This window comes from Myxine glutinosa, chromosome 2 (assembly GCF_964187855.1).
Source record: "Myxine glutinosa chromosome 2, kmMyxGlut1.1, whole genome shotgun sequence".
NCBI lineage: Eukaryota > Metazoa > Chordata > Myxini > Myxiniformes > Myxinidae > Myxine > Myxine glutinosa.
The window spans coordinates 246774068-246787471 of NC_136262.1; the positions used below are offsets into that span (position 1 = coordinate 246774068).

The 13404-nt window shown below is 41.7% G+C and overlaps 1 protein-coding gene across 1 annotated transcript in view; it reads left to right on the forward strand.

Moving 5' to 3' along the window:
- The window catches only part of LOC137420686 (rhotekin), a 274341-nt gene that overhangs the window by 61736 nt on the left and 199201 nt on the right, over nt 1-13404 (forward strand). The window contains exons 5-6 of the mRNA XM_078772886.1: nt 3949-4066; nt 12467-12627. Of these exons, the coding sequence (XP_078629012.1) occupies nt 3949-4066; nt 12467-12627 (279 nt within the window). The remainder of the gene's footprint in view (nt 1-3948; nt 4067-12466; nt 12628-13404) is intronic.

The following is a 13404-nucleotide window of genomic DNA, read 5'->3' on the forward strand; positions in this document are numbered from 1 at the left end:
ATGCTCTCAGAGTCTTTTACGCACCTTTTTCCAAACTCAAGACATGTTCCCATGTGCCTTTTTCTCAGGAGTAGTTTCCATCTGGCCACTCTCCCAGAAAGCCTAAATTGTGAAGAGACAAAGAGACTTGACCTTCTGGCATGTTTCCCATGTAAGTGAAGGAAATCTGTAGTTTTTTCAGAGTGGTCAATGGGTTCTTGGTCACCTCCCTGACCATGCTCCTTCTTGCCCGGTTGCTCCCTTTGGTCGGTCGGCCAGGTCTCGGAAGAGTCTGGGTAGTTCCATATTCTTTCCATTTGCTAATGATGGAGCTCACTGTGCTCGTGGGAACCTTCAACACTCCAGAAATTGTTTTCTACCTTTCTCCAGATCCATGCCTCCTCACAATTCTATCTCGGATGTTCTACAGAGAGTTCCTTGAACTTCATGGTGGAGTTTCTGCTCTGGCATGCACTGTGAACTTTGGGACCTTATATAGAAAGGTGTGTGATCATGACCTTATCCAAATCATGTCCAATCAATTGAATTGGCCACAAGTGAACTCCAATCATGTTATAGAGACATCTCAAGGATGACCAAATTTAATTAGATACACCTGAGCTCAATTTGGAGTGTCATAGCAAAGGGGTTGAATTACTTATTGACTCAAGACATTTCAGCTTTTCATCTTTTAATTAATTTGTAAAAAATTCTAGAAAAAAAAATTCCACTCTGACATTATGGGGTATTATGTGTGGATCAGTAAAAAAAATCTCAATTTAATCCATTTTAAATTCAGGCCATAACAACAAAATGTGAAAAGGTCAAGGGGTGTGAATACTTTCTGAAGACACTGTGCACAGAGATAATTAGGATCCAATCCCCCCTAAACCCTTGGGACTATGAATTTTTTTTTCAACCACCTGAAACCACTCTATACACACCCTGAGTACAAACATTGCATTTCAACTCATTATCTGCAGCAGTAAAGGAGTGCAAAGTCGTCGATCGCAAATCCAAACACTTCTCAAATTATACATAGTATGATTACGAAATCTCTAATCATGAACATGCACATGAGCAAATAACTCGCTGAACTCGTTAATTCCCCATTTTGCCCTCAGACCATTTCATAACATGACATAACTACAACAAACACACAAGAAAATATTCATGTTTAATAAAATAAAAGTCAAACTCTTTTGGATAATTTTCAACCACGCCAACAGATAGTCAGCTCAAGTAGAGGGTTACGTTAGTGTGTTGTTGTTTTACCATGTTGCTTCTGATGACCCACCGGGCCAATAGGAATTATCCCCACGTCCAGACGACCCAATCCGTCCATTTGCACCATCACCTATTAGCATTTGCCTGGTGGTGTGTCCCCCCACTTTGCCCCTCTTTTCAGGAGGGTGTTTAATGTCAGATGCACGTTATCTCGATGAAGTCCCTCAATGAAGACCTCTCAATGGTCAAAACATCAGACTTGGGCCTTACCACTTGAGGCAATTATGATATCCTTAACCACAGGGGTATCATAATAGTCAGGTTCACTATGTTAACAAATATAATTTCGTTCAAAATTTTGGAAGATTAGCAAACCTGTACATTTTTGGAATCAGAGCATGGAGAATCCGAAAATCAATGTTGCCATTTTCACAGACACCTGCATGGCCGCCATTTTGGATTTTCAAAATGGCCGCCATAAAATACATTATTTGCGCTATCTCGGCTTCTAGCCAACGTAGAGACTTAATTAAATATGCTAATCCTATGTTTTCTGGGTCAAGGAATCCAATAAAGGCCTCAAAATAGTGCTCAGGATTATAGAAAAGCAACAAACAAAGGTAATTGAAAACCATTGTCTTTATATTTGTGATATAACTGTATTACATAATACATGATATTGCAAGTCCTTTGAAGTTATAGGTTGTTATAGGAAGTTATAGGTAGTATCAGATTGACCTATAAGTCCTATACACAGGATCTACGAGGTCTATACCGTTCAGGAATATGCTTTTACAGATCTTCATCACTGTCCTGAGTGTCATTTTCACCAAGGTCTCTACGCAAATGTAAACATTAATTTTTGGATTCCTCATGCTCTGAATATTCCAAAAATGTATAGTTTTGCTAATCTCCAAAAATTTTGAACGAAAAAACATCGTGAACCTGATTATATCTGTTTTTCTAGTTTGGATTCCTTCCTTGCAGTATTTCAACTGTCATGCTGATGCTTTGCAGGCATCCTTAGGGGGATGGTAGGAGTAGGAGGGGTCAGAGGGCAAGTCAATCAGCTATGTTGTTTACCAGCATTCATGTAGGGATTTTAAATATCCCATAGTACCTTGCAAAAGTGGTAGGCAATTGTGTGCATCTACCTGGATAAATTATTAGCCTTGCTAATGAAGTAACAAGCAGACAAAGTATTACTTGAACCTTGGTCAATTGTGCAATTGCCAGGTGGAATACAACCATCTTCAGTCGATTGACGTTTGGTAGGAACCAGTACGTCACTTCTAGTTACATATCTGTATAAGGTGGTGGTAGAGCTCATTTGGGAGTGTGCTCACTTCTGAGATGTCTATTCTTGACTGGTGCAATTCGTCAATTGTGAAACGAGGGGTTCAAACGTCAATCTTGGTCAATTGTGGTCAATTACGAATCTTCGTAATTAAAAAAAATAATTAATTAATTGATTAATGAATTAAATTAATTAATTCATTTTAAAAAAACTTACGAATCTTGGTCAATTATGCAATTGCCAGATGGAATACAACCATCTTTAGTCGATTGACGTTTGGTAGGAACCAGTACGTCACTTTTAGTTACATATCTGTATAAGGAGGGGGTTGAGCTCATTTGGGAGTGTGCTCACTTCTGAGATGTCTATTCTTGACTTTTGTATATTGGAGAATTTGCAGCATGTTATGATCCTTAATGAGGATATTAACCTGACTATAGAAGAACCACCTTTAGAGGCCATTTTCCCCCGCAGAGCAGGGATTGGCCTTTTTTGGGCACCATGGTCCCCTTTTTTTAGGAGCAATGTTTTACGGCCAGATGTCCTTCCTGCCACCAACCCTGTTAGTCACCTCTTGCGACACACAGGGAATTACCAGCAAGCTGGTACTCCATTTGCCGACCTCGGAAGGATGACAGGCTGAGTCAACCCCCCTGGTGTTAATTCAGCGATGACCGGGATTCAAACCCAGGATCCTAGGATCCCAAGCCGGCACCCTAACCGCTATGCCAGCACCAGGCTATATTAAGCTGACTATCCTATCTGAAATCATGTCGCCTCTCCACATCTCACAACGTCTTTCACAAGAGTAGGCCTTTGGGCTATTGCCAGGACAATTGGCTTGAGCACAGTTTGAACTTTTGCCTCACTATTCAGAGTGAATGATGACCGAAGCAGGCCCTTGAAGTTTCATGGCGAAGGGTTGTGCCTTCAACAGCGGATAAAATTGGTCATCATGTCTGTAATAATAACACGTGTAATAATGGTGAAGTGGCACCACACATGGAGAATGATATTCAAAATCATTCTTAGAAACCAATTTTACCGTTATACTACGCACGATAATAGGCCCCAAAGCTTGTATGATATCCACAGGTCTTCGATACATGAAGTTCTGGATTAATGTAGGACTGCCAGAGGGACTTGTTCAACAGAGTTGTTGTATCAGAGTTGTGGCTTCAATATTCTCATGCACAAACATTCCATCCATGGATTTATGGCTTCTCCTACGAGTACGAGAGTAAGGCCGAAAGGTCCCGAGCTGCTCTACCAGTGCCAGTCCATCAACGGTGCTTTGGCATTTTAAATCTCATCGAGGTAGGAGAGCGAGCTTTGCCGACCGAAGTGAATATATCGACCTCTGCTTGACCAATGGACTCGTTTAAACACTTCAAAGCATTTTCCTGTGAGGAACGCCCTTTAATGTTGGGTGTGCCTGCCAGCAGGACAACGCCGCTATGCCCTGTTCTGCCTGCTGCGAGCGGGCTCTCAAGTTTGTGACTCGGGCCTGCTTTTGGTGGATGCAAGTGCTACTGACCTCTGCTTTGAATCTACGACCGTGTTGTACGTTGCGCACCTAATGCTAGTGTACTTTTGCATATGATGACGTCATGTGGCCGAAACGGTGCACGACAGTACATCCAGATGATTCAAATGCTGAAGGATGTAGAAAATGATGATTAGGATTTTTTTTTGCAGTTGTTGTGAAATATGCTTCCTTGTATTAAGCGGTATTTTGTGATTTTTTTTCTTTGCTGAGGGAAGTTTATCACCAGAGACGAGATGACATAATGAGGATAAGACTGTTGTATCCTTCAAGGAAAACTTTCCTCAGAGAGACTAGTGAGTACGGAGGTGAAACTTTGATTATGAATTATGGTCCAAGGTTCATTGTAGAAAAATGACAAAGTTAAGTCCCGAAAAGGAAGAGATTAACGGAATAAATTTGCTTGATAGAATTCAATGAACGGCCTTTAAGTTTACTCAACTAAACTCATTACCCTGGAATTAACAAAGATTTTCTTTTTGTTACGGACATTTGAAGTTCAGTTTCCCACCCTGGATGTTATGTTTGTGACCGTGTTCTGGAAATTAGGCTACAGAAGTGCACATCTGGTTATTAGTCCCCTACCGGTGTACACCGGAGGGGACTACAGGTTTGCACTCCGTCCCTCCGTCAGTCCGTCCGTCCGTCAGTCCGTCACGCAAAAGAACAGTTTTCCGGACTTTTTTTTCTAAACTCTTAATGCTAATGATTTCAAACTTGGTACGTGGTTTCCTAATGATAAGTTACAGATCAAGTTCGAACTTCACGACGTTTCGATCATTTTTGACAAAGTTATGGCACTTTGAACTTTGGTAATTTCCCCAACAGTTTTCCGGACGACAGACTGCCGGTAGGGGACATGTATGCAGCGCAATACTCAGAATGCTTGTTTTAAATGTTTGAATACGACAGAAACTGCTTGCTTATGTGCTCTGTACTCCTCTAATGCTTTGCCTATCTCTCCTTTAATTTTCTGCCCACCCTCCCCTGATGCTCTGCCCACCCCTCCCCTGGTGCTCTGCCCACCCTCCCCTGATGCTCTGCCCACCCCTCCCCTGGTGCTCTGCCCACCCTCCCCTGATGCTCTGCCCACCCCTCCCCTGATGCTCTGCCCACCCTCCCCTGGTGCTCTGCCCACCCTCCCCTGATGCTCTGCCCACCCTCCCCTGGTGCTCTGCCCACCCTCCCCTGATGCTCTGCCCACCCTCCCCTGGTGCTCTGCCCAACCTCCCCTGATGCTCTGCCCACCCCTCCCCTGGTGCTCTGCCCACCCGTCCCCTGATGCTCTGCCCACCCCTCCCCTGATGCTCTGCCCACCCTCCCCTGATGCTCTGCCCACCCTCCCCTGGTGCTCTGCCCACCCTCCCCTGATGCTCTGCCCAACCTCCCCTGATGCTCTGCCCACCCCTCCCCTGGTGCTCTGCCCACCCTCCCCTGATGCTCTGCCCACCCTCCCCTGATGCTCTGCCCACCCTCCCCTGATGCTCTGCCCAACCTCCCCTGATGCTCTGCCCACCCCTCCCCTGATGCTCTGCTATAACGTTCCCCTGAATGTCCCCCACCCCTCCCCTGTTGCCTCTCCCACCCCTCGTCCCATGCTCTTACTCGCATACACTTCCCACACTATTTTCCCTCCCTTCATCTCCCATCCCTAATGTTTAAAATCTCCCCAATCTCTGATCCTCCTCTCTTCTTCATTCTGTACCTGGGTCTCTGCTGTCAGAAGGCTTTGAACAAACTACTCATATCTCTCCATCCAAGTCGCCTCCAATTGCATTATTTATCTGATACAATGCTTTTTCACAAAGGATGTTCCCAAATCATTTCTTCTCTTTCCTTACTTCTTTCCGTCTTTCTCAAATGGTCTCTTACCTTTATCTTAGAAAAATGCAAACATCACCCCCAATGAACAAGAATGGTTCCAAGTCAACCCCATTCTACTACAAACCAGTCGGCTATCTCCCCATTACAAGAAAAGTGATGGAATCCATCAATGTTACAGATGCCAAGGATTAAATCTTCTCCAACTTTCTAATCTTCGATCATCATTTTGGATTCTGCACCGGCTAATCTACCATGGACCTGTTGGACCTGTTGCTTTACCTTCAATCCAACAATGGATGGCCATCTCTCTGAACATTTAATTCACTTTTGTTTAAATCTCCCCACTGTATGGCACCCACTTACTTTCTGGGATGTCTGCCAATGGTGTTCAGGGCTCCCTTCTTGAGTAGTTATACAAGTTGTTTTTTCCGGCAAGCAGACACAACAGGTTGTTCTTGATGGCAACGGAGAACCAGTCTTGCTGGTGAAAGGTAGTGTCAATCTGTATCGGTGGACAGGGAGAACAATGGATGAAGTTAACAGGACATTGATTGAGGAATGCTAACCACCGTGGGATGTAAGGAGAAGCCAACGTTTCAGGTGTTGACTCTTCTTCAGAGCAAAAGAGTGTTGATGTCTGAAATGTCAGCTGCTCCTTGCTTCCCACGGTGGTTAGCATTCCTCAATCAATGTCCTGTTGCTTTCATCCATTGTTCTTGATGGCGGTGCATCGTGTGATTTCCCGTCTTGATGCTAGTGCCTTGCAAGGCCACACTTTATGACCAATCTTACACTTGCTCTACATCAGTGACTTATCTGATTCAATGGTTAATCCTCTGTATCATTTTGATGATGACCCCACCCTGTACACCACAATACACCACAATACACCACACTTCTGAGGCACACTGCTGTTATTTGACAGCTACCTGGACTTGTCTTGCAGTGCAGGAAAATACCATGGCCTCACTTTGTCCATTGAGAAGGATTGGTTTTCGAAACCCCTCCCTCCACCACCCTCCCACCCCGAGTTTACTGCTCTGTCCAATCCCTGGAGCTCATAGGCCGAATAAACTGTCTTGCGGGAACTACATCTCTAAACTGGTCTTGAAGACTGGCCGACGGCTCAGGATTATCCTCTGACCTTAGTCCATTTTCATGATCTCAAAGCTCATTGCATTCCCGAATACCATCTGAACTATCATGGAGTGTAGGTCTCCAATCTTGGCTGGTAAAGCTCCTTCCCATCTTGATTTTCTTGAGGCGATCAAGTACAAGGGTCTCCATGTTGATGAAGACAATTTCTGCCACTTATCAGTTTCTGTGCATCAGCTGTGATTCCCTTTTCTCCTTTGTCATTCTGGGAACCTGCTGCCCTTTTTAGTTGAGCTTCTCCAATCCAACTCCTCCAATACGTGAGATGTTTTACTTACGAATCGAAGATTTTTCAAGTATATTGGTTTGTCTTGCACGTTATTCTGTCTGTTTGTCTGTCTGTCTGTATGTATGTCAGTTGCCTACATGTCACAATTTTCAACCGGTCTTCATGAAACCTCACCAAATGGTCAAAAGCAAGAAACCTATTGTTTTTGGGGTCAAAGCAGCAATAGGCCAAAGGTCACCAACTTTGTCAAATTTCTAAAATCCTCAATTTTCATCTGATTGACCTGAAATTTGAAGAGGATTTGTATATCTGGTCACTGAATTCAACCATCAACTATTTTTGAGGTCAACATAGGCCAAAAGGTCAACATAGGCCAAAAGGTCAACATAGGCCAAAAGGTCAACATAGGCCACATTTCTAAAATCCTCAATTTTCATCTGATTGACCTGAAATCTGAATAGGATTTGCATATCAGCTTACTGAAACCAACCACCAACTTTTTTTGAGGTCATCATAGGCCAACAACTTAATTTTGGGATTTTGCAAGTATCGTGCCATGCAGGACATATTTCTTGTTTATTCCTTTTTTTAACCATCATCTTGTGCCCGATAATAGTTGTTTTTAACGCACCTGTTCATGTTTAATGTCATTTTTGCACTTTTTCTTGCCTTTCATTGTTATTGATTGCAAAATAAATAACATATTTTATCACAACAATATTTTAAGCAAAACAACCAGAGAAACCTCAAATGAGCCTATTTTAGTCCACACTGCTGGTCAAAAGTTTCCCTAAAGTGATATTGAGGGGTATTTGGAATACTCACCACACTTGTCAGGCATGATGAATGAAGAACCAGTCCTGCTGGTAAAGGCTAATGTCGATCTGCAATGGCGGACAGGTAGAAAAACGATGAAATCAGCAGCATGTTGATCCAGGTAGGCGACACACCATGACAAGGATTATTTTGCTCCAAAGAGTTAATACCCGAAACGTTATCTTCTCTTTCCGTGCCATGACAGTTGGCACACCTCGATCAACGTTCTGTTGATTTCATACATTGCCAAACATGGGTTGGGAATGGGAATCAAACGAGCAATGTGGATCAAACGCATGCCAACTAGTAGAAAAAGAAACAAATCGTTAATCACTCGAACATGCAGCTCAAGGGGTACGACAATGTATTTGTTTTTTTGTTTATCTTCTGCAAAACATTCAAACTGGAAACATTTCAATACACTTGCATTATATACAGGTGCAGGTACATATATATATATATATACACACATATGAAAGTTTGCTAGCTCAAAAGGAACAGAAGCAACCTCTGGCCGTTCTACACCTATGCAATAAATATATAGATGGAGTAACATCGAGCCCTGAAAGCATTTCCTAATTCCATTTTTTTTTCTGAGTTACATGTTCTACGTCTATCAAGTGTCAATATCTTTCTGATTTCCATGGTCAAACACATGAATTACGACACTCAAAGTAAAATACCATATAAATACGATACACATTCTATAAAGAGTTTCTTTCCCGATGGACATTAATTAATTTGTCTATATTTGAGAACAGTGCATAACCGTTTCTCCCCGATGGTAATGAAGTAAATAATATTGGAAGAAAAGTGTGAAAATTGATTAAAAGCTAACGTTTGCCTCGGGGAAGGACATTTGACTGACGAAGAAGCTCTTCAATCAATAATTAGATCAGGGTCTAAAAGTGTCAGGAGAATCCAGTTTGAATTTGGGAAATATTTTGCTATTACATTGGGCATTCAAGATGTTATCAGACCAAATTATCAATGTGTCACTTTATATACCGATATGATGATGACCAACACTCCTTTTTGCATCTTCAGATGCATATGATTGTCGAAGCAGTTTCGTGGCTATTCCAAAGCACACAGACAAAGCTACACTGGAGTGACTAAGGAACAAAACAAGAAGACGTCATGCAGAGCATGATACTTGCAAAATCCACCCCTCCCTCCCGCAACAAACCCCCCCAAAAAGGTTGCCATTTATCTATCAAATTGTCCATTTCATCAAGATTAAAATTGACGATCTTGATCAAAGCTCGGGTCAATAGGATGAAAAGTGACGATTTTTCAGATGAAAATTGATGATTTTAGAAGTTTGACCTTGAGTTGACCTTTTGACCTTAAATAGTTGGTTTCCCAAATCAGCGAAACACTATGTAATTGCTGTTTAATTTTCAAGTTGATAGGATGAAAATTGATGATTTTAGAAGTTTGACCTTGAGTTGACCTTTGACGTTATGACCTTAAAATAGTTGGTTTCCCAATTCAGTGAGGCACTATGTAATTGCTATATAATTTTCAAGTCAGTCGGATGAAAATTGCTGGTTTTCAGATGAAAATTGATGATTGTGGAAGTTTGACCTTGAGTTGACCTTTGATATTTTGACCTCAAAAATAGTTGGTTTACCAATTCAGTGAGGCGCTATACAAATGATGTTCAATTTTCAAGTCAATCGGATGAAAATTGATGGGTTTTCAGATGAAAATTGATGATTTTAGAAGTTTGACCTTGAGTTGACCTTTTGACCTTAAATAGTTGGTTTCCCAAATCAGCGAAACACTATGTAATTGCTGTTTAATTTTCAAGTTGATAGGATGAAAATTGATGATTTTAGAAGTTTGACCTTGAGTTGACCTTTGACGTTATGACCTTAAAATAGTTGGTTTCCCAATTCAGTGAGGCACTATGTAATTGCTATATAATTTTCAAGTCAATCGGATGAAAATTGCTGGTTTTCAGATGAAAATTGATGATTGTGGAAGTTTGACCTTGAGTTGACCTTTGATCTTTTGACCTCAAAAATAGTTGGTTTTCCAATATAGTGAGTCAATATTCAAATGCTGTTCAATTTTCAAGTCTATCAGATGAAAAATGGCGATTTTTAAAATTCGACCTCCAGATGACCTTTGACCTCAAAATCAATATGCTTCTCAATTGTGACGACCTCGACAACTTGAAGTTTCATCACGATCGGTTTAGAATTGTAACCTGTAGGCTCGTGACAAACAGACAGAATAACAAACGCAACCGAACAAACGCAACCCTGAATTTGTCAGGGAGGTGTGACGATTTTCAGAAAACTCGTGCACAGTTATTTTTAGTCGAATTTCAATTTTTATTTTTTAAAAAGACTACATATATAATGCCATGTAATACACTGTAACAAAGACATTTTAAAAATGTAATTCATGTTTGAAAAATGACATCATCTAAATGGCGGCCGTTCTTGTCCAAACATTCTTGCAGACGCGTGGAAAAGTTGTCCATAGACCTTTCAACCATGGCAAGTGGAATAGCTCGAATTTCTCTGGTGATGGCATCTGAAAGGGTCTCAAGAGTGCGTGGTTTTTCAATGTAAATCTTAGCTCTCAGGTAACCCCATAAAAAATAGTCACAGGGTGAAAGATCGGGCGATCGAGGGGGCCACTCCACATCCCCACGGATTGAAATGAGGTGCCCTGGAAAATGTTCTCTTAATAAGGCCATTGATTCTCTTGAGGTATGGCAAGTAGCCCCATCTTGCTGAAACCAAACTGTAGGGAGGTCAATGCGACGTCGTCTCAATTCAGGCAGTAAGAACTCGCGCAACATCGTAACATAACGTTGTGAGTAGACTGTCACAGTGCAAAATTCGACGAACTGATCTGTCTGACATCCGTAGAGCGCGAGCGTGCCGTACCGCTGACCGACGAGGGCTGGCCTCCACAGCTTGTCGAACCCTTTCGATGTTTTCCGGAGTCCTAACGGTTCGATCACCTCCCTGAGCTGCTCCCGGCCTCACAGATCCAGTTGTCCTGAAGTTTTTTACCCACTTCAATATTGTGTTTCGAGACGGAACGGCGCCACGTCGACCAACATTGAAGTGAGTACGAAATCTGCGCTGTGTAAGCACCACCGAACTACCCGTTTGAATAAACGTCTCAACAACAAAGACGCGATGTTCAATCGTCCACAGCTCCATGGCTACTGAAATGGCGCCTAACAACGAGTAACCAACAGCCATCACGCATGCGCTAGACCCCCCACTTGCATTGTTATACCCAATTCAAACATGAATTACATTTTTAAAATGTCTTTGTTACAGTGTATTAAATGGCATTATATATGTAGTCTTTAAAAAAAATAAAAATTGAAATTCGACTAAAAATAACTGTGTATGAGTTTTCTGAAAATCGTCACACCTCCCAGCCAGACCCTGTACTTGAAATATCTTCGATTTTGCAGGTACAGAAGATAAATGTCCTTGAGGGGCCCAGTCAGAGCCCCGACCTAAATCCAATCGAAAATCTGTGGCATGACTTGAAGATTGCTGTCCACCAATGCTCCCCGCACAACTTGACTGAGCTTGAACAGTTTTGTGCAGAAGAATGGGCAAATATTGCCCAATCAAGGTGTGTAAAGTTGGTAGAGACCTACGTATCCCAACAGACTCACAGGTGTAATTGCTGCCAAAGGTGCTTCCACCAAGTATTAACTCAGGGGGGTGGACACTTATCCAATCAAGATATTCTAATTTTGTATTTTTAATTAATTTTCTGAAATCTGTAGAATTTGTTTTTCACTTGAAAGTTGTGGGTTACGATGTGTAAATAAAGGTGGAAAAAGTCTGACTTTATTCCAGGATATAAGGTAACAAAAGGTGAAGATTTTGAAAGGGGGTGTAGACTTTCTATCGGCACTATATGTGTTTATTGATTTATTTATGTGCTTTTTTCGGCATTTAGAACTATTAGTTTGTGCAATATGACTGTTATGAGGTATCTTATGGCAGCAGTTTAAGGCGTGTTAGTTTATCAAAAAGGAAGACATTTAAATGTTCAAACTGTAATGGAATAAAAGACTGGAAATAGTGTTGGTGATAGGGAAAGGGGATTTGGAGACAGGTGTAAACCAAAGATAGCGAAGGAAGGAGATGAAATAATAACAAGCGGAATGACATTATATGAGAGATGTTGGAATTCTTTTTTTTTCATCCCATGTTTTGGTTGTGCAAAATGTTGGTGTATTTTTTAATTAAATTATTTATTGCCCTTTTTAAATCTTGAGACTTACCCTTGACATGTGCCCTGCATCACATGAATCTGACTAATGAGGGGAATTCTCATTACCCTCTTGAGCACTTCTTGCTTTTTTAATTTTTCTATTTTTTCTTCCCTGTTCCAGCTCTGATGTTTTGCCATCATTCCGCCTCCACCTGGAGCTCTACAGTTGCCGAGTAAATGCACCCTCGAGTGCTAATTCCAAGCCCTTCTGGCTCTCAGCAGACTCTCCCAAGCACACCACGCCGACTCTTCCCCATCACACGCTCCGAGAACTCCCAGACCGTGCGCTCCCCGGCTCCCCCCCCGGCCCCAGCACCCTCGGCTCCGCGAGCGTCTGGGCGGCTCTGTGGGACGGGCCGGGGGCCAAAAAGCATCTGTGTATGTGGATGAGGTCTGGAGTGGAGCCCTTTCCCACATTCCATCGGCATTGATGCCTGTTCTTTGGTGAGTTTTTCATTTTCTTCTAACCTTAATGCGTGTTCTAAATGAGCCCATCTGAGAATTTTCTTTGAATTCAGAGCCAAAGGCAGTACGTTCAATTTCCGGTTGTGCTTTTATTTTGTCCATTGTATTGTACTGTTCAGTGTGATTAATCCTGGTCAGGTAAAATGTAATTTGTCACCTTGTGTTCTCAACTGGAACAGTCTGTTTCTGGTGGAAACCTTTACTGTGTATGTATGTATATATATATCTATATATATAATATATATATATATATATAGTATATATCTAGTATATATAATATATATATATATATATATATATATATATATATATAGTATATATATATATATGTATGTATGTATGTATGTATGTATGTATGTATGTATGTATGTAAGTATGTGTATATATATATATATATCATATATATATATATATATATAAAACACAGTTTGTGTGTGTGTGTGTGTGTGTGTGTGTGTGTGTGTGTGTGTGTGTGTGTGTGTGCTGTAATGTTACCGATAGACTCCGAAACGGAGAGGCTCACGTGCTTGATATTTGGCATCAGACATGGCCATTGAGCCTGGGACGAACATGGCCGAGACCATATTTGACGAG